Source organism: Venturia canescens, chromosome 8 (assembly GCF_019457755.1).
Source record: "Venturia canescens isolate UGA chromosome 8, ASM1945775v1, whole genome shotgun sequence".
Taxonomy (NCBI): domain Eukaryota; kingdom Metazoa; phylum Arthropoda; class Insecta; order Hymenoptera; family Ichneumonidae; genus Venturia; species Venturia canescens.
The window spans coordinates 21,289,194-21,312,256 of NC_057428.1; the positions used below are offsets into that span (position 1 = coordinate 21,289,194).

The window sequence follows — 23,063 nt, forward strand, 5'->3', positions numbered from 1 at the left end:
CCGTCGTCCTGTCTTATGAATTTTCTTCAACTCGATTAAGAATGAGAGATTGTATAAATTCATTTAGTAAGACGATTTGCGAGAAATACGCTGGAGACGGATTTGTGCGAGTTTCACTCTCATGAAATCATTTATTTTCTATCACATACAGATCTACGCTTGCTATTTTTTTGTTTCCCATATATTTATCTCCAACGACGTCAATGAACGATTTGTTCGATCGTGTTTTATTTTTAATCGATTCAATTTATATATTTATATATAAATATAGCAGTATTTAATCCGATGGCAAAAAATACAGCTCTGGCGATAAAAAACGACACGCTCTCGACTCAGATTTTTTGTTTGTTCACGTCACTTTTCTTATTACTTTCCTTATTTCATGAAACTTTGAAGGAAAGGGTTTATAGTGCAAGCTATACGGACACAGCGTGTTCGAGAAGAAGGATTTTCTTATTACATATTTGTCATATATAAGCTACCCTGGAGCTTGGAAATTCTAGATAATTGTGCAGATGACTCGTGCATAATTATCGTTGGACTGGTTTTTGTGGTCAAGATTTACATATCCTCAGTCAGATCACAACAATACATTTGCATATCGATAAAGAACACGAGAGGTAAACATTGAGATGAAGAAACATTGTTATTTCGAGAAAAATAAAATTCATCTGCAACTGAATTGACGATAAATAAAAACAGCGAACAAACGAATCGATGGTTATTAGAGTAATTTGCAAGTATTGATAGAACGGCTCTTCAACACAGCTTGTTCAATTTTTCGTATAGAATTCGTTAATGATAATCATAACATTATAAATATAAATGTCAACAGAATATATACATTCACATCTCAGAACAGAGCGTTTGCTCGGTTTTCTCACGCTCTTTTATTACGTTATAGTTCTATCGTCTCTGGCTTCTTTTTCTTAACGTTCACCTCCTGTCCAAGCTCGATACAATTGGTGAAGGAGATTTAATACGATCGGTTATGACCAAGAGAACCAAGATCGATTTGATGCTGCGGTAGGCGATTTGGGAGTGGGTGACGACGGTACCGAGTTTTTGGGTGACGCGTTATTCGACCTTGTTTCTTCCTGCTGGTGGGGCTCGTGCTCGCCTCTATTTATCTGAACCTTCTCATTCGTTGCTGCCTGCATCTTCGATTCGTAATTTCTTACATCCTCCAAAGTCATCTCGTGCCATTCGTCGATCCAAGTGAACGCTTGTCGATGACCCAATAAAAGGACTTCTCGGACACACTGATTTGACATAAAAATTCGTTGTACACCGATGACTTGACATTTTCAGTTGATAATTCGTTTTTCTTCTCCTCATTGTCTTTTACCTTGTGAATAAAGTCTTCCACACGGGTCTGAAGTCCCCAGACCTCGAACGTGGCATTGACCAGTTTATAAGAGCACATTATTGGCTGAGTTGTCTCGCGCCAGCCTTCCACCAGAGGTCCACGACCCGTTGTTTTTGATTGGAAGAACTTTGGATCTTCTTCTTCTTTGTAGTGCTTCGCAGAGATTTCATCGTATGCTATATCAACATGATCGACTTCACGGTGTATCAGCTCTATCGGTGTCAACCCTAAACACTTGAAAGTCACAAATTCTATAAAAGAGCTTGAACTTCCATTTTTATCCGAACGCACAATGAATTTTAATCAGATTTCTTCACTATGAAAAAAAAAGAAAACATCGCTAAGTTGGTATTCTCAAACTCAATTAGTATTCTTACATTTTCCATTGCACCATCGTCATCCTCGAACCGTGTTTTGATTGATATTTGAAATTTTGGAACGAAGGAACACTGTAAAATATAAATTCTTCGTTATACCAGGTATTTTCAAATATATTGTTTACACAAAGTCGATTACTTACGGTATACTCTGAGAATGTTCATGAAACAAAGAAAAGATTTGTTAATCGCGCATTAATATAAATGAATTGAGTTTTAGGAAAATAGTGAGAAAAAAATCCAGCGTTGTCTGTCGCCGCCGTTGAGTACTCACCTGTTATAGTGTAGGGGTAAAAATTCCATGCTTTTTCAGTTATGTAAAATATCCTTGGCAGCACCGACTGAATCCAGTAGGGCAATTTGCTGCAAAACATAGAATTTGCTATGAATTGTGCTACAATTAAAAAATTCTAGACATGATTTCTCTACCATAACAAATCTCTAGAAAAGAATGTCTATGAGAAACTTTTGTTCCCTTGAAACCTGGTTATGGCAACAATGAGTTCAATATATATCAAATTGAAAATGACCCTTGACCTTCATGACCCTTGAAATTTTACAGGCACATAGCTCTAGAAAGAATCAATATTTTCATGTGCTTTTCTAGATAAAAATAACTGCTAAGGAATCGTAGAGAGTTTAATGTTAAAGAAGAATATGACTCACTTTGGTCAAAGTTGAAAAAAATATATGCCAAAAAGGTAATTTTTCCTGGTCTTAATTGACTCATATGGGCAGTATAGACATTTAATAAAAAATTGACAGAAGAAAACAACTTTTTTTATTATAATTTTGTCAATTCTATTGACTTTCAAAAATATTGTAAAAAAACTTTCAACTTCGATACTTTCTGGACAATACTATTGGTTGATTCGTTATTAGAGAAAAAAAGTAAAAGTGGAAATAAAAAGAATAAATACCTCGATAAATGAATTCTTTTTTCGGTAAATTGGCCCTTCCCGTGAACAGGATCTTCGCACTCTGTATTTTCGACGACTTCGACACCCTCAGCAGAATCCGATTGTTCGTTACTGTGTCTAGCTATCATGTAGAGCTGGCCTATACGATACTTGATGAAGAATAACGAAAATGTAAACAAGTCGCAAAAACAGGATGACAGGATATTTTTGAGCAATTATATCGAAAAAAATTGGCTACCTCTTCTACCGTGAGAGGCATACATATTCTGTATTCCTTCGTCAAAACCATTTTGTCTGCTGTAATGGTTTCTAAGATTATTTTTTTCGTAATCACTATATTCGACTCTCGATGGTATGCCTTAAAAACAATTCGCGATAGGAAAAATTGCTAAACTATTCGAATTTTGGAAAAAAAGAGCCGACGTGCCGCGACAGACGACACACAAAACAACTTTGCCCACGACATGTGTGAACTTGGCTTTTTTGTTCACGAAGTGCGGGTTCGAGAACTCATCCGATGAACGACGCAACTCGATCTGGAATGGTAAATGTGAGCGGCGCAGCAGTTGTTTTATTTTACTGTTTATATTTCCGATCACCTCTACGTGAAAACGAGATTGATTCCTGTGGTATAATTATAATGAAATAACGACTAAAATAACAGTTGAATACAATTTAGCCCCATTATCATCCAAGTTCATGACCGAGTTCACAGAGGTAAAACGAAACATTTTTTTGTCTGAAACATTTCTGTAGGAGATCTTTCTTACCAACTCTCCAGACGTTCCTATATATATATAGCTTTTTGCTATATATACAGCATTGACGAGGTAAAACTTGAGTCGATGCCGTCGATGCATATATATATATCATATGTAAACAAATAATTGTTGTGTCCCTTTGTCCTTGCCCAAAACAAGTCGGATCTCGACTACATCAAACTCAAAATATTTTCTCTTTCGTTTGAGCAATAATATAGGCGCGAGACATTTGCTCAAGGCACTTTTTAAGGTTATGTACTAAATTGTTTTTACTGCATGCATGCGTGATTTTCATTTTATCAAGTAAATTTCTTGCGCTAGTGATTATGTTGGTTATATTTTTCACTTTATTTCCTGTTTTTTATGACGTCAGTTGTTTCCTCTGTACAAACTGAGACGCGAATACATAAAGGAAGGGAAACACGACAAATTAAAATACATCGAAATCCCGCTATATTAACTTCAAACCGCCAACTTCTTATTTTATCAAGTTATTGGATATTTTTTGAAAATACTTGAAATCAAAGAGCGTAAAAATTCTTCGATTTTCAGGAAAAATATTCGGAATTCATAACTGAAACTCCCCCTCCCCCCCCCCCCTCTCATTTCCTTCGCCGAGTTCGATGTTTCATTGTCAGTAACGAACTCCCAGCGAAGTCCCTTCAGCCCGTTATCCAACCGCATTATCGTATTTCGTATTTGCTTCAAGGCCAACGGAAACTGTACAAAACTTGCGTTAAATATATGGTCATCTTGACCACCCTGAGTACGTTGCCAACGGTTAAAAATGTCAGAAATATTGCTGGCGGTCAGCGGCGTTCGATATATGGCCAAGCGGTCACCCATCCGAGTGCTGGCTTTGTCTTATTTTAAGAAAAACTTGACATATCGCGAACTATAAAAATTCAAAAACTAAATTAAAAAACAGGGAAACCGCAAACGTGATTCCACCATGTCAAAATGGCCTAAACAATGGTTGGCGGAGGGAGAAATTCCGAACGAGCTCAATTGCAAGCACGACATGCAATTTTACCAAGGCCCGTTAAGTGGCACTGTTGACTGGAAATTTTTCCAAAATTGGTGCACTCAAAGAATAATAAGTATTTATTATTTCATTTAAAAATCAAGTAATACGATGGGTTTGAAACAAAAAATAATTTATCGGAAAAACTGTTGAATTTATTTGCAGTTCTGGTAAACGTCATGAAAATAAAATCGGTAAACGCGCACAGAACTCCTGCACAATGCAGAGACGAATTGATCACATTCTTGAAGCGTTACACCGATGACTACGATGATTGGATTAATTTGTTCACCGCTAATGGCTCCGACGCCGACACTAAGCTTCGTATTTTAATGCGAAAAATGGACAATCTTTCGCACACGGCACTGCGTATCTTTTTCATTGACGGATGCGAGGCTTCGAGTTGGTTCGAGCAAATGGAATGCTTGCTCTTCCGCTGGAGGCTCGAGGCTCTCGACGACGACGGAGTTATCAAGTTCATGGATCTCAACAACATGCAATGTCCCGTCGTAAGTGTGACGTTCGTTCTTCCAAATTTTTTTTTATTTCTTTCTCAGAAATTTTCAATTTTTTAAATTTACGAAAAACGAATTCAAAAAATAATTGAATACACGGGATCTGACAATTTTGAAATGAAACCGTTTGAAAAAAAAATGTTCTCGATGGTTCTCGAACGAAGTACATTCGTACCGAGAGCTTCAACAGTGACGGCAGTCGAAATAAATAAATTTTAGTTTTTACAAGGTTATAATCGTTAAAAAAACAAAACTTTGTAGCTCAGCATCGATGAAAAAAACCGCTTGAAGCATGGGATCGCGCCCCTGATGGACGATCCTTCGAAATTCGACGTCACCACATTCTACAAAGTGTCTGCAGTCGAAGTGCCAGAATTGTTGAGAACGCGATCGGTCCACTTGGAAAAGGGAATAGCGTTCCTCAGCCGGTCGCAGTTACGCCCGTTCATTCATTATCGCTTCACACGAATACTCTCCAAGCATCTCGAGGTTGAATAAACGAGATAATTAATTTGATTGGAAAAGACGTCGCTGTATGATGAGCGACATTAAAATGTCTATTGAATTTCAGGATAACGATTCAGCTTATGAGCACGTGAGCAGAGATGCGAGGTTCGTAACGCTGGGAAGGCGACTTCGGAAATTCGTCAAAGATTACCAATATAAGACCTTGAATAACGTCAGTTTTAGCGTCGACAATTTGGACGAGGTGAAAAATTGAAAAAATTGGTGATTCGTCGATAAAGTTGGAACACAGAAAAAGACAATTGAAATGATTTTTATTTTCAGGTTTCCAAGACTGCTTTTCCGCCCTGCATGAGAAGAATTCACGAAGGCCTGAAGGAGAGAAGTCATCTGCGCTACGGTGCGCGGCGCCAGTTCACAGTTTTTCTCAAATCCATTGGCATACCGGCTGACGATATGATCGGATTGTACCAAAAACACTTTTGTCCAAAAATGACAGAAGCCGGTTTCAGGAAGGAACATTATTATCGTTTCCGTCATTTTTACGGCTTGGAGGGGTCGCGGATTCAATACGAGAATGACGAGTGCATCAACATCGCTGAAGGATCGAATATTGGACCGAACGATTGTCACGGCTGCTTTTTCGCGAACCGCGATATCGAAGATCTCGCGAAAAATCTCGAGAAGTGGAAAATTAGTCACGCTCGTAAGCTATTTTCATTTTATTCCTTTCGCAAAATGGAAATTCGTTGAAAAAATATGGAAAAAGTACTGGATTTTGGACTGGATGATGTTGACTTCATTTTTTTTACCAATTTTCAGATACAGAAAATATAAAGGCATTCACACAAACCAAAGAGTACGGAAAAGCCTGTGCCGAATATTTTCACGCCGTTCTCGAATATCCAGTTATTTATCCTATCGAAAAACCGGATCATTTCGTCATTCAAAGCAGATTAGTGCGTGAAAAAGCAAAGAATGGTTAGTAGCGATTTTGGGATGATTTTAATGCAAGTTCGTCCACCGAATCAATTTTATTTTCACACTTTATGCAATTTCTTCCATTCCAGAGGATCCATTCTTCGAGCCTAACGACAGTGATGATATGATGGATTAATGATCCGAGCTCGCAGTGCCAAAAAGTTGTGATTTTTTGAAGGAGATACCCTTAAACAATTAACATTATTATTATTATTCCGTTTTTTTTTAAATTTTTTAGTTGATTTAAAACATCGGCGATAACACCGATTTCGAAAGGTATTTTCGCGCATTACCGCAGGCTTTGGCAATGCCATGACAAAGAGGCAAAGAAAACAATAGAATTTTCTTTTATTCCGGTTTCGAGATAGTACGAGGAACCCGGGAAGTTTTAAATTGATCTTAATTTTTATTTTTAGCGTTAGGTTCGCTATAGTCGCGCTCGTCGGTAAAAGCGCACGGCTGTGTGCATGTCATATACATATATAAATGTATATATGTGTATATAAACGTTGAAATATGTTTTCCCGCGCAAAGCGAGATTTCAGCTGTGATTGAAATAAAAATTATATTAAGAAATGTAAATGACAGTTATTGTTGACACTCATTTAAAATAAAAATAAGTTGTAAGAAAATGTAGAAGCCATTGTGAAGTGCGTATATCTTGAAAACCTGTGAATATTTTTTGGGAGATATGTAGTTGAGGTTAAGTTTGCGAAATAAATACCGACAGTTATATTTTTCTTATCAAGAAAGTTGCGAATTACAAAGTGGACGTTGCCTTTTAAGTAGACATGATAAAAGTTCTACTTTGTATTCCAATGTTGATATTTTAAATAATGAACTTTTTTCGCATCAACTGGACGTTCTTTATTGGAAGAAATGTTAATTTGATATCGCTGAGATTCAGTACTGAAGGAATCTCAGCTAAAAAAACAGAAAAATTCAATAACACGATGAAAGTTCTTAACGTTGCGGAGAAGAATGATGCAGCAAAAAATATCGCATCGTTGTTATCCGGCGGTCATTCTAATCGTGTAAGTAATTAGTGCGTTTTCAAATTTCATCTTTTGTAAATATTTATAAAATTTTTGTGTTTTACGTTTTTATTCGTTGATTTTGCTAGTAATTTTTTTTTCTAGCGAGAAGGATTGTCGCCCTACAACAAAATCTATGAATTTGATATGAGTTTATTCAATCAAAATTGCAAAATGATAATGACTTCGGTATCAGGGCATTTATTGAATCACGAATTTGTTGGTTCCTACCGAAGATGGCAAGGTTGTCATCCATTAGCGCTATTTGATGCACCTATTGTTAAACAATGTGCAACGGAGAGTATGGAAAAAATTAAAAAGACACTTGAAAGAGAAGTAAAGTGGTGCAATACTCTCATAATATGGACGGATTGTGATAGAGAAGGAGAAAACATTGGATTCGAGATCATTGACATTTGTAAAGCTGTCAAGCCAAACCTCAGAATTTACAGGTTGTTGGAATGGACTATTTGAGAAAAAACTAAACTTACTTTTTCTCTAAACTATAAAGTTAATTCTGTTAACAATTTTTTTGAACGGCAGAGCCAAATTTTCCGAAATCACTCGGGCTTCGGTTCAAAGAGCGGTACAAACCTTGGGAGAACCCGACAAATTAATCAGTGATGCGGTTGAAGTAAGGAGCCAATTGGATTTAAGAATAGGAGCAGCATTCACGAGGTTTCAAACGCTCAGATTACAAAAAGTATTCCCAAGAACGCTCGCTGAAATGCTCATCAGTTATGGCAGTTGTCAGTTTCCCACGCTTGGCTTTGTGGTCGAAAGATTTTTGGATATAGAGAGATTTCAAGCAGAGCCCTATTGGAAAATCAAAGTAATCGACGACCATGACAATATATTTGTGGAGTTTAGGTGGGCACGGTATCGCCTCTTCGAAGAATTACCGTGTCAAGTTTTCTTGGATATTTGCCAAGAGCACGGTATTGCCAAGGTTGAAAAAGTTATAGGCAAACCCAAAAGCAAATGGAGACCTTTGCCTCTGGATACAATAGTGAGTTCTAGTCAATCAGTCAATAAATAGATCAGTCGAAAACAAACGTTAGCATTATTTCACTTTCAGGAACTCGAGAAACAAGGTTCGCGCAAGTTGCGGATGAACGCGAAGGAAACAATGAAAATAGCCGAAAAATTGTATACTCAGGGTTTAATAAGTTATCCTCGTACAGAAACAAATATATTTCCGAAGGAATTGAATTTATCGACGCTGGTTCAACAGCAGGTGAATGACAGGGCATGGGGAGAATTTGCCCAGCGAGTTTTGGACGATGGTGTAACGCCTCGAGTAGGAAAAAAGAGTGATCAGGCTCATCCTCCGATTCATCCAACGAAAGCGGCGAGCGGTCTTCAAGGGAACGAGGCGAAAGTTTATGAATTCGTGGTTCGTCATTTTTTAGCATGTGTGTCGAAAGACGCCCAAGGTTATGAGACTACAGTTGACATCGACATCGCGGGGGAAAAATTCTCTGCTTCTGGGCTCCAAATAATCGCCAAAAATTATTTGGACGTATATATTTATGAGAAATGGAACGCGAAAGAAATTCACGCTTATCAACAGGGTCAAACATTTACACCTACGAGCATAGAAATGGTTAAAGAAAAAACGTCTCCACCAAATTTGTTGACGGAAGCGGATCTCATCGCTCTGATGGACAAACACGGCATTGGCACCGACGCAACACACGCCGAACACATCGATACGATCAAGGCGAGAGAATACGTCGGTTTACGCGACGGAATTCATTTTGTGCCTGGCAAATTAGGTATCGGCCTCGTTATGGGATACGACAATATGGGCTTTCAAATGTCGAAACCGAATCTTAGGGCAGAATTGGAATCCGACCTCAAGGCGTGAGTTTTATTTTGTGTTTGAAGAAAGTTCTTGATATTTCGATTCAAAAGACTGAAGCCTGATTTTAAAAATCGTATGTACGCTGTTCTTTTGTTCAATTTAGAATATGCGAAGGTCGTAAAGACCCGGAGAGGGTACTCGCAGAGCAGATCGAAAAATATCGTAACGTATTCAAAATTGCTCTGGAACGAGCTAACTTGATCGATACGGCTTTATCGCAATATTTGGACGAACCACCGGCCCAAGCTGAGCAGCTTGAAAACATTATACCCGCCGAAGACCCGACGGTTTTAAAATGTCCACGATGTGGTCTTAACATGGTTTTGAAAGACAGAAGGCAAGGCACTGGGAAATATATCGGTTGTACCGGTTATCCAAATTGCAACAATGCTATTTGGTTACCTCAGGATGTAACGGTGCTCGAAGTGCTGGACGAAATTTGTGGCCAAGTGAGTGAACAGAATCATCTCGAGATTAGAAAAATGTATTTTGAACCCATCTGACTGTCTTTTCTGCTTGATTCCGCGCAGTGTCCGAGTCAAGTTCACAAGCTGAAATTGAAATTGAAGCCAGGTGCATACCCTATACCTGGCACATCTCACACCGCCTGCATCGGTGGCTGTGACCCTTATTTCAATGAAATGATGAATATCCGAGAAGCGAGCGTTCGTCCGGTGAATCGTTCGAGCGACAGCGGTTACGGATCAAGTTTATCCGGCGGAGGTTCCAGGACGATGACGCATAGCTCGAGCAATACTCAACATCATGGAAGAGGAGCTTCAAACGCGATTCATAGTGGAAGAGGAAGAGGAGCTAACTCAGGAAATCGTGGAAGAGGAGCCTCGAGCGCGGTGAATCGTGAAAACGGATCTCGGGAAAGCGGCGGAGGATCTGGGTCCTCGAACACGTCGAGAAAAAGGCCGGCTTCCAGTGCGACGCAAGCTTCTCAAGGTCCATCGTCGTCGAAGAGGCCGACACCCTCGGCAACTCTCAATACGAGCTTGGGAAACAATTGGAACGCCTGGGGAACGAACGACGAGGAGGAGGCTATTTATTTATGCAATTGTAATGAAAGAGCCCGCTATTTAACCGTTATGAAAGAAGGGCCTAACAGAGGTGATTCTCCACACGTCGTTGGTCAGGCTACGTTTTCACTACGTTTTTAACTTTTTGCCTTGTCGTTCCAGGACGAAAATTCTACAAGTGTCCCAAGCCCCGCGAAGAACAATGTAATTTCTTCCTCTGGGCTGATGCTGATGATTCGTCAACCTCCAACACTGCTCGAGCTCAACAACCCACTCGGGCCCCTCCCCCGTCATTCGACCATACATCACCTCCTCGCCACCCTCCACCGTCTCAAGTCAAACCTGGAGCAGTAGTAGCTTCGGGCTCTTCGCGTGGTCCAGATTGTCGTTGCGGGAAACAATCTGTGGAGTAAGATGAATGATTTCTTCGGGGGAATCTATTTCCCAGAAGACACTTTTTTTTTCATTGACAAATTTCCATTCCTTATATGGACGATTTTTTTTCAAATACTGAACAGTCAATTCTTCGGATATTTCAGACGAACGGTCCGTAAGGAAGGTCCAAACAAAGGAAGAAGATTTTGGACTTGTGGTCAAGGGAATTCGCCTGAAACTGTATGTGGTTTTTTTTCCTGGGCCGATGAGACTGCGGTACCAGAAAGCAATGGAGGTGATGATTGGGATGGGGAAGTACCAAGTTGGAACGCCGGACCATCCAGAGGGGGACGAAGCCGAGGGCGAGCGAGGGGAGGCGGGGGTGGAGCAAAACGAAAATGCGGTGTGTGCGGAGCTGAAGGTAATTGCATTTAATACTATAAATAATTATTTACATCTGTACAAGTATTAAAACGAACGAGGGATTTTATCTTTATTGTTTAACGTACAGGTCACACGAGACGAACGTGTCCCCAAAATTCTATGGATTAGAAAAATCTGGCCGTCGGTTGTAAATAGTTGTAAATAGCGTTGGAAGATAAAAAAAAATATTTTTGTACAGCTTCCGGGCGAACACCCTGGTCCTGAAGAGTTTACGTGGTTGTAACGATATGACGAACGAACTGCAAGACTGATAATTGTTGCTTACGACTATTACAAGGACTAATTACGTCGCGGTGCGTTTGCTGTAAGATAATTTGTTCCTCAAGCTCTCTAGTTCGCCTCGATGCATATGTACCTCCGCCGTTGTTTCAGTTAACTGTGAGTAAACGAAATCTTTAACAATTCACCTGTGTTCGTTGACGTTAAAATCACTCAATCTCCAACATATATCATATTCACGTAGTATATTTTTTTATTTTTATAAAGCCAAATTAAAAACAATGTACGTTACCATGTCGAGGAGCAGTTCGAATTTCAACTTCAATAAATTGTTTTCCTCTTCAAGTTTTTTAACTTCTTTCCGCAGTTTTTCGTTCTCCCTGAAAGTTCCACTAGCTTTACCAGTTTCAGGAATCCACAGGCCCTCGTCGAAAGTTGCTTCTTGATCGCCCAGACGGAGTTTTATCGGTCCGATATCAGGGCCTAATTCCCTCTCGATTCTCTTCGGACTGAGATCTTTGTTCGCCAATGAAACGTCTGCTTTTCGAGTCGGTATTTTTTTCGGTGAAAATTTATTCGTAAAAAAAGGCATTGCGCTGAAAAACGTGGCGCATGATTGTGACCGGATTAATGCGGTTTTGGGTTTGTTGTACCACAGCATTACCGTGGCAACCAGTTTGGTTCACTCTCATGGGCGCTCAACCGACCGTATCCCCCAAAGGTATAATAACGTTTTCAGGAAAGGTTATGCCTTCGATAGAACAACCTCATGAAAACAAAAAAACAAAAACCTGTATAACATATATATTTTTTATTTTGATCTTGTTTTCTACAACACTAATTAATTCGTGAACGTTGGTAGACGTTTTGTTTTCGTTTGTATTTTTGTTTTTTTTGTCATATAATATATAGACACGTAAGTGATGATATTTTATAATATTGAACAATCTTTACAATTCATCCCCTTTCCCCCTTTCGGATCATAGAATCATTTGATTATTCTATATATCGTCTCGTTGGAAAGTTTGAAGAGAAAATTCTTTTACAATTTATTATTCTCGAAAATATAACATTAATATAATTTTTGTGGTATGTATATTTATATATTTGCGAAGTATGTTCTCATAAATCATTTTTCATTGGTTCCAAATACATATGTATAATATAGCTCGTGGAAAAGGAGACATGCATACGATATTTTGATAAATATGCATGTATTTCTTGTCGGAATTACACCTAAAGGATAAACTCAATTCTCCCAAGTGTTTTGTTTTTATCTCTTTTCCGTACAGCGTCGAGGTCAGGTACTTTTCAAGTCGTGCTTTTTCAACGAATAATTCTTTTGTCAGTTGAAGCAATAATATATTCTTTGCGGTTTAAATGCTTTGTGTGCTTCATGGAGTACACAACACGCTGAACGACTCGCAGCCTCGTACGTGCACTTCGATCCCTTTCTTTTCTTTCGTACGTTTTTTATCGGGCTTTCTTTTCTTCCACCTCAGTGTTTTCGTTGCTTATGTCTGTGTCATATGAAAATCGCGAACGACGTAAAAAACGCTACGATTGCGAAGGCTTCTTTCTCCTACCGAACAGATTGCTCAGTACCGAGGTACGCTTGTAGTCGCGATCTTTTCGACTCCCGCTTGAACTTTGCTCGCTCTCGGAACCGCTCTCCGATGCTCTACGTCCTCCGTCCACGACTGTCATGTTTTGAGCGATTGGCGTTGTCGCCGGTGGCGGAGCCACGTAAGGAGGCAACGACGTTGGTCTCCCCGTGAACGAATTCATTTGCTGCTGCTGCTGCTGCTGCTGTTGACCACTCTGAAATATTTTTCGATTATGAACTTCAGTTTTTCAACGATTCTTTGAAACGAGGCTCATGAATTGTTGTAAATCTTACCTGTCTCATATTTATTGGGACGTTTCCATAGGCTGTAACAGACCAAAAAAATTATAGTCAACGCTCGAAGTACCAATTTCTTGTTCATTGCTAATTCGAGCACGGTGCATTCAGTGCGGATCTACTTTGATAAATGTGTGGGTATAATAATTCCGGCAATAATTATCGCAGCTAAAGAATTATCAGAATTCCGTTGACTGTTTAATCGAATGATGTTTTTTCTTGCAATGTGATCAGAAGGTTTACTCTTTGAGGGAATGAGCATACTGGAAAATGCTAGGAAGACGTGAAAAATGAAAATGAGTTCAAACCATACAGCTTCAAATCTAAGAGTGCAAACAAAATAAGAAAAATGAGTGAATTTCTTCAGCAACATTCATAGACAGCATGCAATATAAATCAAGTGCACGCAAACAGAAATCAACCGGGACGCTAAATGAGAATTTCGTCTTCGTCTGACAGTGACTGACCAGGATCATCTCGAGGAGTGTTCCACTGAATGATACCGGTGGGTGGCGGAGCACTCGATGGTAGGGGAGGCGCTAATTCTATAAAATTATTCATTTGTATAATAATGTGATCGTCGATGTAATAATTTCATTGTGTTGGAAAAAAACGTTCGAAAAGGTATTAGTCAGGATGGTGAAGAAAATATTGACCTTGGCTCGGTGAGGTCGCAAAGTCGGAGCTTCCAGCCCGCTGCCAACTTTCGTTTGCTGCGTACGTTTGACCCGATCCGTTGTGATTCACCGTTGCACGTGGTTGTTGATACGAATGAGGCCTTGGCTGAGGCACGTGGTATTCGACGTCTGGAATTCATGGTATTAGCGTTGAAAATATAAATAATTTTTCTGTCTCTATTTGCCATGGAAAATAATCATTTTAATTGAAATTTGTATAGGAAGCATGGGTAGATTGTTGTTCAAACATTTTTCTAACCATTTCGTCTCATCGGCGCCATATTTTCGGAACTGGGTGACCTGACAGGAACCGGAGGAGGCGCACCTCTCGGTGGTATGGGTGGACGTTCCGCCGGATGTCCAGAGTATTGTTCTCGAGCATTGGCCATTTTTTCGTGTTGCACAAAAGCCTGTTGTTGCTGTGCCAGGAGTTGCTGTTGTCTGTGTTTTTGCAGGAATTCCGTTTGGGTCTGACTGGCGTCGACAGAGCTTCTGGGACTGTCAGGGAGTTCGGAATTCCTGGATTCTCGACGTTGCTGGTTTTGGCGATGCATTTGGAGGAATTCGATTTGCACTTTGCTAGAAGAATTAGTATCAGTGGGATCCCGTCTAATGACAGAATTCTTCCGTTCAAGTTCGGGCGTGGATGCGCGACTGCTGCCAGTTGAAACATTGTCGTCGGGTATTTCAGGTGTCAAATTTTGAAGTCTCTCGATTCCTTCCTTTTGCGACTCGTCGTAGCTGAGCAATTGTAAGCTCGGTGGTAATTTAGCGTGGAACGATATCTTGTTAACCCAATCATCCATTTCTTGTTGGCTCGAAGCAAGAAAGAGGAACTCCGAACCGTCGGTGCATTTGAGCCTAAAAACGTTTTTGCGCTTGGTGTAATCTTCGGCTCTCTCGCAAGTTGCATTGAATATAGTGATCGGTGCTGTGGTAGCTTTACTCAATTGAAAGTCCTCGTAGTCTCGGAAGAAGCACAATAATTGGCCGCACAAAACCGTGTAGTATTGCTTCCACGAACGTACCGCTGCTTTTTTCCCGCCCCTCTGTAACTCGTGTTTTCTCTCGAGAATCCCTTGGATTTCTACCGGTCGAAGCGCGTCCATGTTCTCCATTCGTTGATGCTTTCGGAAGCTCTGAGTTCGTCGTCTCGTCGTAAAGCTCGGTGTTCTTTTTGGTTTTTTCGTGTCGACTTTCATGCTCTCCGCGCGTTTTATGTCGGGGGTCGTTCTTCTCAGTCGATCACCGAACATGTGCGTTATACTGTTCGATTTCTCAGTTCCCGAAGCTTCAGACTTCTCGGCAGATGTGTTTTGGGCTTTGAGCGGTGACAATCTGTTCATGGATTCGTTTTCCTCCGCCAAGCCGTTGGACTCGTCGTGCGATCCACCGTGATGACGCGGACTTTCCAACAATCTGCGACGTTCCTCCTCGCGTTTTCTCTCTTCCGTTATTCTCTGGACTTCCTTTCTTTTCCTCTCCTCGATGCGAGCACGCTCGACACGCTCTTTTTCCGCTTGTCTCGCAGCCATTTCGGTTTGCTGTTGTTTCTGGAAAGCGCGTTCCAACATCGTGATGCGTTTGAGCGCCGTGAATTTTTCCTCCTGCGCCTCTATCGTTTTTTCAAAGTCCTCGTGTTTTCTTATCAGATCCTCGACTTGAGGGATCGTCTCGCCCAATTTTCCATCGTTCAACATTGGCTCACGACTTATTATCCAATTCTCGAGTGTTTCCGCTTCTCGTTTGAACATTTGCGTGTCGAGATTTTGCTCGTAAATGAGTTTTCTTTGTTCCCACGTGTCGTTCAACACTTGCTTCCTCTGTTCGAGCACAGATATTTTTTCCTCGATCTCATTCGCCAAAAAATGTCCTTGCTCTATGAGGCCGTTACCGATGCGATAAAATTTAGCGAAAGCATCCTTCCGCGTATCGATTTCAACTTTGTACTCGTTGTGACGTAAAATCAGAGCTTCCGCGCCGGGAACGTCTCGAGCCAATTCCTGAGCCGTTACCTTTGCCACCATCTCGTTTATCCAGGACAACAAGTCTCGGTACTCGTCGAAGTAAGCCTGCAGCTTTTCGGCTTGGGCTAATTTGCTTCCTCTCTGGGCTGCTTTCTCGAGCAACTCGCTCCATGCCTCGTCCGCTTCTTCGTGCTTCACGGCTATGTGTTCCCGAGCGTCTGGGAAGAGCTCTGCTAATCTCGACGCCTCAGCCATAACTGATTCAACCTGCCAAAAAAATGTAACACGTTACCTCTGTTGCTCTAAAACTTAGTTTACAGTCATAGAAATACGTTCAATTGGCTCTGATATGTTACCTGTTCCTTGACAGCAGCCAGATCGGTTTCAAAGCCTTGATGTTTTCGCACGAGTGCTTGTATAGTCTCCAAATCGTGGCCATACCCGTCGGAGCTGAGACTCGCTTCTTTCTCTTGAATCCAAGCGATAGTTTCGTCAGCGGTTCGATCAAACATGTGGACTTGTTTAGCTCCGGCCAGAGCTTCTTGTCTTGCGTGAGCCAGTTCTTTCAAATCGTCCCATTGTTGTTTAGTCTCATCGATTTTGGCTTTGATTTTGCTTACTTCCGGATTGTTAATCTCGATGAGCTTCTGTCCAGTGTCGATAATCGAGAAGACTCGACTTTCGCTCGTCGTTAGACCAGCCAAAAAGTTGTCAAATATTTGAATAAGCAATTCAACGTGTTCAACGTCACGGCCATAATCCTCGGAAGCGGCAACGGTCGTTTGATCGCTGATCCATTCGATAACTTCGTCGGCTTGTCTCAAGAATTTGTAGAATTCTTCGCTCTCGAGTAACCTCTTGAGTCTGTACTCTTTGAGTTTTTTCAATTCAACGAATCTTGACTCGATTTCCGCTTGCTTTTGTGCAATATTTTTGCTATCGAAATGATTCCTGTTTACGAGACCATCGGACAATTTCTTAAGGTTCTCGACGGTGCTGTCGAAAGCGGATAAATCGCGCTCGATACCTTCCAATTTTTTCAGCAACGACTGCACCGAATCTTCGTCCTTGCCGTAATCGATGGAAGACAATTGTGGATGCTTCTCTTTAATCCATTGCTCAGCTTCCGCGGCTTCGGCGTAAAACATTTGCGACTCGACGGCATCGAGCAAACGGAGCTTCCTCACGCTTGCCAAGTCTCTCAGGTGAATCAAACGTTTTTGCAAATCTTGCGAGAGGGATTCGATCTTTTCCGAGGCAAAATGTCCGCCACGAATCATAGCGGAAGCGCGACTCGCGAGGGAAGATACAACGGGCTCTCTCGATATCAATTCAGCTTCGAGGGCTTGATGTTTTTTCTGGAGTCTCTGGACCGTCGTCAAAGAATTGCCAAGATCATCGCTGGCTGCGAGATGCTCTTTTTCTGTGAGCCAATGAACCTCGTCCTCGACATCGCGAACAAATTGATGCAAAAGTTTTGCGTCCTCGAGGTTATCACGACGTATTTGTATTGGCTCTTGAAGACTGTGATATCTGTTGATCGTAGCGGTTGCTCTCTGCTGTATTTCGTCCCTCATAAAATGTTTCGTTCTTTGAAAACTGGAAGCAGTCTCTTTGATGGATTCGCAAGCTTCGTTGTGCCCGAGCACGTCGTTCTCGAGGTTCGTGTGTCGTTTCAACAAATTCGCCACGCTCGACAAATCCTTGCCGTGATCTTCGGACTGCAGCTGAGTCTCAATTTCATCCATCCACGTTTCAAACTCGTCCAAGGTACGACCGAACAGAAGAGCTTGATACGCGTCGTTCAAACGGTTCTTCTTCAATTCGCTCGTCTCCTGTAACACTCGCCATTCTGTTTCCAGCTCTTCCAAACGATCCTGTATTTCCTTCGAGGCGTAATGATTGTCCTCGATTAATGCTTCACCCTCGGCAACAACCGCGCCGACTCTTCCTCTATTGGCTGTCAATTCGCTCTCGAAAGCAAGATGCTTTTGTATCTTGCTTTGCAAATTGGTGGAATCACGATAATTCTCGTCAGCGGCTACTTGTTGTTTTTGATGCAGCCAGCCTTCGACCTCATAAATATTGCGCAAAAATTCATGCAGCCGCTTGCTCTCCAAGAGCTTCTTTTTCCTCGCTGCTGAGCTCTCCTTCAGCCTGTCTCGTCTAGCGCAAACCGCTGATAATCTCTGCTCTATAGATTTAACATCGGAAGGTTTTTCTGCCAAAATTTCCGAGGCGAAAGTCTCCAATTCGTCGACACGTCCCAATTGCGAAGCGAGCATTTTTTCGAATTCGACGTGTTTCCGCAGGAGTGTTTCAACTCCTGAGAGAGATTCGCCAAGATCGTCGTTGTTGAGGAAGGCCTCTTTAGTCGCGAGCCAACTGTCCGACTGATCCGCTTGTTCCTTGAACTGTTGCAGATGATAAGCTTGCATTAGTTTCTCCCTGCGTTCTTCCCACGCTTCGCAAAGGCCATCGCGAAGTTTTTCTAAATGGTCGAGGCTCTCTTTGACCTCGGGATTTTTCGAAACGAGTTTCGTGCCGTGCTCGTGAAGGGATTTTATCGCGTCGTGCCGACCGTCGATCTCGGCTTTGCGTTCTTGGTGAAGCTCCAATAAAGCTTCGGCTTCGGATATCGTAGTTGGAGCCTCGGATTCGTTCATACGTTTTATCGTGTCAGCCACCCAAACCTCGATCTCGTGCAAATCAGCTTGGAACTTGTGAAGAGTGTAGGCTTGGCTAAGTACGTCACGACGGTGTTGAGTCAAATTCAATAATTCGTCCCAGTTCGATTGTAACTCGTGCAACATTGCCTTTATTTGGGGGCCATTTTCCGGATATTTATCCGACAATTGTCTCGCTTCTGCTTGATGTTCTTTGAGTTTGCCCTCGATCGCAGTCATGTCGCGTTCCATGGCCTCTTGCTTTCTCTGCAATTGTTCAACTCCCGGCAAATCTTTGCCAATGTCCGTTGTATTCATTGCCAGTGATTTTTCAATGACGCGTTGACTCGTGTCGTCGATGTCACGATTGAAAAGATGAATTTCCAATGCCCCAGCCAATATTTCACGGTAAGCGCTCAGTGCGCCCTGCAAACCTTTCCACTTGTCATTGAAATTGTCTCGTCTCTGTTGAATACCCCTCGACTCATCGTCGTGTCCTTGCTTTATCAATTTGTCCGCCAATGCGTTGATCGTTTTGATTCTTGCATCATCGACTCTCATGTCGCTGTCGACATCGTCCAACTTTCTTTGGAGGCTCAAACAGTGCTCGTAATCTTTGCCTGTGTCCCCGGCCTGTACCATCATCTCTTTGTCTCTGATCCAAGCTTCAATCTTCTCCACTTGATTGTTAAATTCTAATATGTCCTGCGCTTCTTCGAGCCCTCTGCCGCGATTACCGGAAATGAGCAGGAGCTTGCGCCACGTTGCATTCAAGTGTTCCAACTGTTGACGAATCTCCGTGCTCGAAGAATGCTTGTGAGCCAACAGAGTTTCACCTTTGGCTTTGATTTCTTCGATTCTACTTTGATTGGCCGCCAATTCGGCTTGGAACGCTTGATGTTTTTGCAATTTCTTGATTTTATCCTCGAGGCTCGAGACCTCGCCTTTGGAAGCTTCAGCCTCGAGTTTTTTTTGTTTCTCGTCAATCCAAGATTCCGCCTCGCCAACGTCGCGTACGAACTGCGCATGAAGCAGGCTCGCTTCCAAACGTTTTCTTCTCACCTCGCAAAGATCACGGACTCGGGCTCGTTTCTGTACAACTTCGCTGACTCGTCTCGCTATAGTTGGCGAGTCAAAGTGATTTTGAGCCAAAAGTTTGTCACCGTGTTCCTGGAGAGCCGTCAGTTTTTCTTCCTGGGTTATGAGCAGTTTTTCAAACTCGTTGTGCTTCTTCACCTGGACATCGACTTCCTCCACGGAAACGCCCAAGTTGTCGCCACTCAGTGCGGCTTCCTGGCTGGTCGATAAGTTGTCCAGTTGTTTTGCATCTCGCAAGAAGAAATGCAAGTCGATGAGCTGATCGAGACGGACTTTTTTCTGCTGCCAGGCCGTGTGTAGCTTCTGTCTCTCGTCCAACAGTTGATTACACTTTTCTTCAACTTCCGGTGCTGCGTAATGTCCCGTTTGTACCATTGCGTCTCCGAGGTCGAGAACTGATCGGAAACTGTCCTCTCGCGCTTCGATCTCGCTCTTAAGTGCCTCGTGTTCCGCTTTCAATATTTGAGCGCTCGCTGCGTCACGGACTTTGTCCTCGGTCGACATTGCGGCGCGAAGACCAGCGGCCCAGTTCATGAGATCCCTCACTTGAGTAAGGAATCTTTGAAGATCGCAGCTCGCTTGTAACTGATCCCTCCTATGAGCGGAACGTTCTTTCAACTCCTCCCAATTCGCGATTACGATTTGTTGCTGCTGATCGATGTGCGCTGCATTGTTGCCCGGATACAAAACCTGCAATCTCGAGGCATCTTCCACGAGTACCTGTAACTGAGCCTCAAGCGCGACTAGATCGTTTTCGAAACCTTCGTGACGCCTTATCAGTGCGAGAACAGAATTCAAATCCCGACCCAGATCCTCCGGAAGTGCAGCTTCTTTCTCTTGTATTCGTGACAATGCCTCGGCGACGTCACGATGAAAGCGATGAATTTCACCCGCCGCTTGCAAACGTTGCTCGCGATGCCGTAGCAGTCCGAGGAGATGTTGCCAAGATTCCCTGTGTGAAAATCAATAATTAACGTAAAGAAACTCCAAATTCCTCATATTGTTGCAAGAATGAAACCCAAAAGGTTAGTGAAAAAAGGAACGTGCGAAAAGAGAAACGTGCAACAGACATTCGTCACAAACACGAAATATCGTCCATCAACGATTGACGATAAATACTTGATGATAAGTGTGGAAAGAGAAACATCCGTTTTCTACATTTTCTAGCCACTCGCTACGTGCCGAAATTCTATAAAATAATAAACCCACAGAGAAACGATGTATCCGACGTGATTCTGCGATGACATGGCAGTTGGGAGTAAAGCAAGAAAATGATTCCATTCTATCACCAACTTACCGCATGTGCTGGTGTTGCTTGCGTACTTGTATGACAGGATCATCATCATCACCACCATCATCATCATCATCATCATTAGCACTATTAAAAACGTAACGTTAGAACTGAATGCTACCCCACGCACCGAGTTTACAACTACTCCGTTCTACTGACAGCTGAAAAATTCTCTATCGACCGAAAATCAATGCAGAAAAGACATGATAAACATATCGTGTGTTAATTGGAAACAAGAAGAGGAGGAAAACCGCATTCGATATTCTACAGAAGTGACAGAAGTCAACCGTGTAAATGGTAGATCGAGAAAGACCCATGTGAAAAATCGGTCTCTACGTGATTTGGAACTCACCCAAGCTGCTCTTGACGTTTTTCGATTTCCTGGATATAAGGACTCTCGTTGGCGATCAATTTCCTTGCCAATTCCTCGCACTGGTTGAATCTTTCGGAGCCAGCTTCGATGCGATGTTTAAAGTCGTTGAATTTGGCCTGTAGAATGAGAAGATGCTCGTAATCCTGACCGTAATCTTCGGACGCAGCGGCTTGCTCCTGCTCTTTGATCCATTGCTCGAGCTCCCTACTCTCCAGGAAATATTCGTGACGATACATGCTCTCCATCAATCGTTGCTGTCTCGTCGTCGCCAATCTTTGAAGTGCTCGCATCTGTTGGGCAATCGATTGCTGCTTGTTGGCGATCGCTTTGCTGTCCGGGTGTTTCCCGTTTATCATCGCGGTCGCCGTGTGTCCCATTTCCGTTACAATTCCATTGTAAGTGTCCAATTCGAGTTCCACCGCTTTGTGCTTCGTTAATAATTTCGTCGCTGCGTCGCGATCTCTACCGTAGTCCGTCGAACTCAGCATGTCGTTTTTCTCACTCAGCCAACCCTCGACTTCGCCAGCCTCGAAGAAAAACTCTTGAGCACGAAGTGACAGGTCCAGGGCGCGGCTTCGTTCCCCGGCTTTGTCCTGGAGATCTTTCCATGCCTCGTCGAGCTCGTCGCACAATTCTTGAATCTGTTGGAATTTTAAACGATGCTCGTTATTCCATGTTTTTACTATGGGAAGAATATTTCTGTCAAACACTAATCAGCCATCGCGTTATGTGCACATGCATGCTGAAAAACTAAAACAAATTATAACACTGAAAACGAAACAAATAGTCGGTTGGTATATTTTTCCTAATAATTTTCAATAAATTCGGGCTATTAGGTTTTTTCAATTATGTCATTTTTTGCTTGATCCGCGAAGCATCAATTTTCTTTGAAAAAACTATGATTCAATATTGAATTAAATTGTGCTGATCTTCCGAAAAGTAAAAAAAGCATTCCTCAATGGTGCGTCGTATAGGGAATCCACCCTCCTCGTGAAAAAACGTGATTTGTTTAATCAAGACGAAGGAAAATAACGTTAAATGCGTGTCTCTTTTTCTTCCACTGCTAACAACTGTGAGTAATATTCAAATCGAAAACAAATTGAGTCGACATAAGTAATGAAAAGTGCACAAATTAATCGGCGAATTGGAACCACCAAAACGTGGTTGTCAAACGTCAGGAAAACATTTTCTTTTTTTCATGCATCTCTTGGCCTTACCTCTGGGGACCCACGGTTCTCGTAGGTGCTGCGTCTGTGCAAAAATTGTACTTTCTTATACCAGAATGTCAAAAATCAATTGGAAAGTGGCGCGAACGAGTGCGTGCGAATGCGCACAACGACACACGCAAGAAAATAGCGTAGATTGAGACAAAGTTCATGAAGGTAGAACATAAATGCGAGTTCAAATTGAATCTTCACCTTTTTTCGTTCCGGATGAACTTGATCTATGAGCGTTTGTCCGGACATCAGTGTCTTGTCGATCATCGGCTGATGTCCCGCGATCTCAGCCTCGAATTTTTTGTGCTTTTTGTGCAAGCTTTGAGTCTGATGTAAATTTTGTCCGAGCATCGTCGAAGATGCCTGGGGTAGATGGTCTTTGATCCATTGAAGCTCCGCGTCGAGCTCGAAACCGAATTTGTGAAACCTCAGACTCTCTTCCAATGCCTCCCTCCGTTTTCGAGCAGGTTCTTTCAAACTACGGAATCTGTAACA

At 42.1% G+C, this 23,063-nt stretch overlaps 5 protein-coding genes across 10 annotated transcripts in view; 2 read left to right on the top strand and 3 right to left on the bottom strand.

The window, feature by feature from the left end:
* Positions 1–101: 101 nt before the first annotated feature.
* rdgBbeta (cytoplasmic phosphatidylinositol transfer protein 1) lies at positions 102–3,186 on the bottom strand. The gene is made up of 7 exons (XM_043426620.1): positions 2,905–3,186; positions 2,667–2,815; positions 2,021–2,109; positions 1,890–1,897; positions 1,747–1,818; positions 1,349–1,603; positions 102–1,262 (listed from the first exon to the last, which is right to left on the bottom strand). The coding sequence occupies exons 1-7, from the start codon at positions 2,953–2,955 to the stop codon at positions 990–992; spliced, it is 897 nt and encodes a 298-aa protein (XP_043282555.1). The 5' UTR covers positions 2,956–3,186; the 3' UTR covers positions 102–989.
* Positions 3,187–3,361: 175 nt separating this feature from the next.
* LOC122415266 (DNA primase large subunit-like) lies at positions 3,362–6,548 on the top strand. Its single transcript, XM_043427251.1, has 8 exons — positions 3,362–3,383; positions 4,356–4,527; positions 4,617–4,960; positions 5,228–5,455; positions 5,538–5,675; positions 5,756–6,137; positions 6,254–6,412; positions 6,502–6,548. The coding sequence occupies exons 1-8, from the start codon at positions 3,366–3,368 to the stop codon at positions 6,546–6,548; spliced, it is 1,488 nt and encodes a 495-aa protein (XP_043283186.1). The 5' UTR covers positions 3,362–3,365.
* Top3alpha (topoisomerase 3-alpha) lies at positions 5,374–11,721 on the top strand. Of its 2 annotated transcripts, XM_043426627.1 has the most exons (13): positions 5,374–5,455; positions 5,538–5,675; positions 5,756–6,137; positions 6,254–6,412; positions 6,502–7,446; positions 7,552–7,898; positions 7,990–8,455; positions 8,525–9,312; positions 9,417–9,762; positions 9,844–10,429; positions 10,501–10,747; positions 10,878–11,134; positions 11,225–11,721. In XM_043426627.1, the coding sequence occupies exons 5-13, from the start codon at positions 7,249–7,251 to the stop codon at positions 11,263–11,265; spliced, it is 3,276 nt and encodes a 1,091-aa protein (XP_043282562.1). In that variant the 5' UTR covers positions 5,374–5,455; positions 5,538–5,675; positions 5,756–6,137; positions 6,254–6,412; positions 6,502–7,248; the 3' UTR covers positions 11,266–11,721. The 2 variants fall into 2 exon arrangements, with proteins under 2 accessions (XP_043282562.1, XP_043282563.1); XM_043426628.1 differs by lacking the exons at positions 10,878–11,134; positions 11,225–11,721 and having other exon boundaries at positions 9,844–10,378; positions 10,501–10,531.
* Cby (Chibby) lies at positions 11,399–12,058 on the bottom strand. Its single transcript, XM_043426629.1, has 2 exons — positions 11,669–12,058; positions 11,399–11,533 (listed from the first exon to the last, which is right to left on the bottom strand). The coding sequence occupies exons 1-2, from the start codon at positions 12,035–12,037 to the stop codon at positions 11,441–11,443; spliced, it is 462 nt and encodes a 153-aa protein (XP_043282564.1). The 5' UTR covers positions 12,038–12,058; the 3' UTR covers positions 11,399–11,440.
* A 114-nt stretch (positions 12,059–12,172) lies between these two features.
* Positions 12,173–23,063, bottom strand: part of kst (spectrin beta chain, non-erythrocytic 5 kst) — a 32,478-nt gene continuing 21,587 nt past the window's right edge. For 3 of the 5 annotated variants that reach the window (XM_043426626.1, XM_043426625.1, XM_043426621.1), the window contains 9 exons: positions 22,770–23,055; positions 21,331–21,992; positions 20,985–21,065; positions 16,280–20,639; positions 14,216–16,190; positions 13,936–14,085; positions 13,747–13,824; positions 13,277–13,308; positions 12,173–13,197 (listed from right to left, as the gene is read on the bottom strand). In XM_043426626.1, coding sequence (XP_043282561.1) covers positions 12,934–13,197; positions 13,277–13,308; positions 13,747–13,824; positions 13,936–14,085; positions 14,216–16,190; positions 16,280–20,639; positions 20,985–21,065; positions 21,331–21,992; positions 22,770–23,055 — 7,888 coding nt within the window. In that variant the 3' untranslated portion in view covers positions 12,173–12,933. The remainder of the gene's footprint in view (positions 13,198–13,276; positions 13,309–13,746; positions 13,825–13,935; positions 14,086–14,215; positions 16,191–16,279; positions 20,640–20,984; positions 21,066–21,330; positions 21,993–22,769; positions 23,056–23,063) is intronic. The other 2 variants (XM_043426624.1, XM_043426623.1) reach the window with 2 other exon arrangements.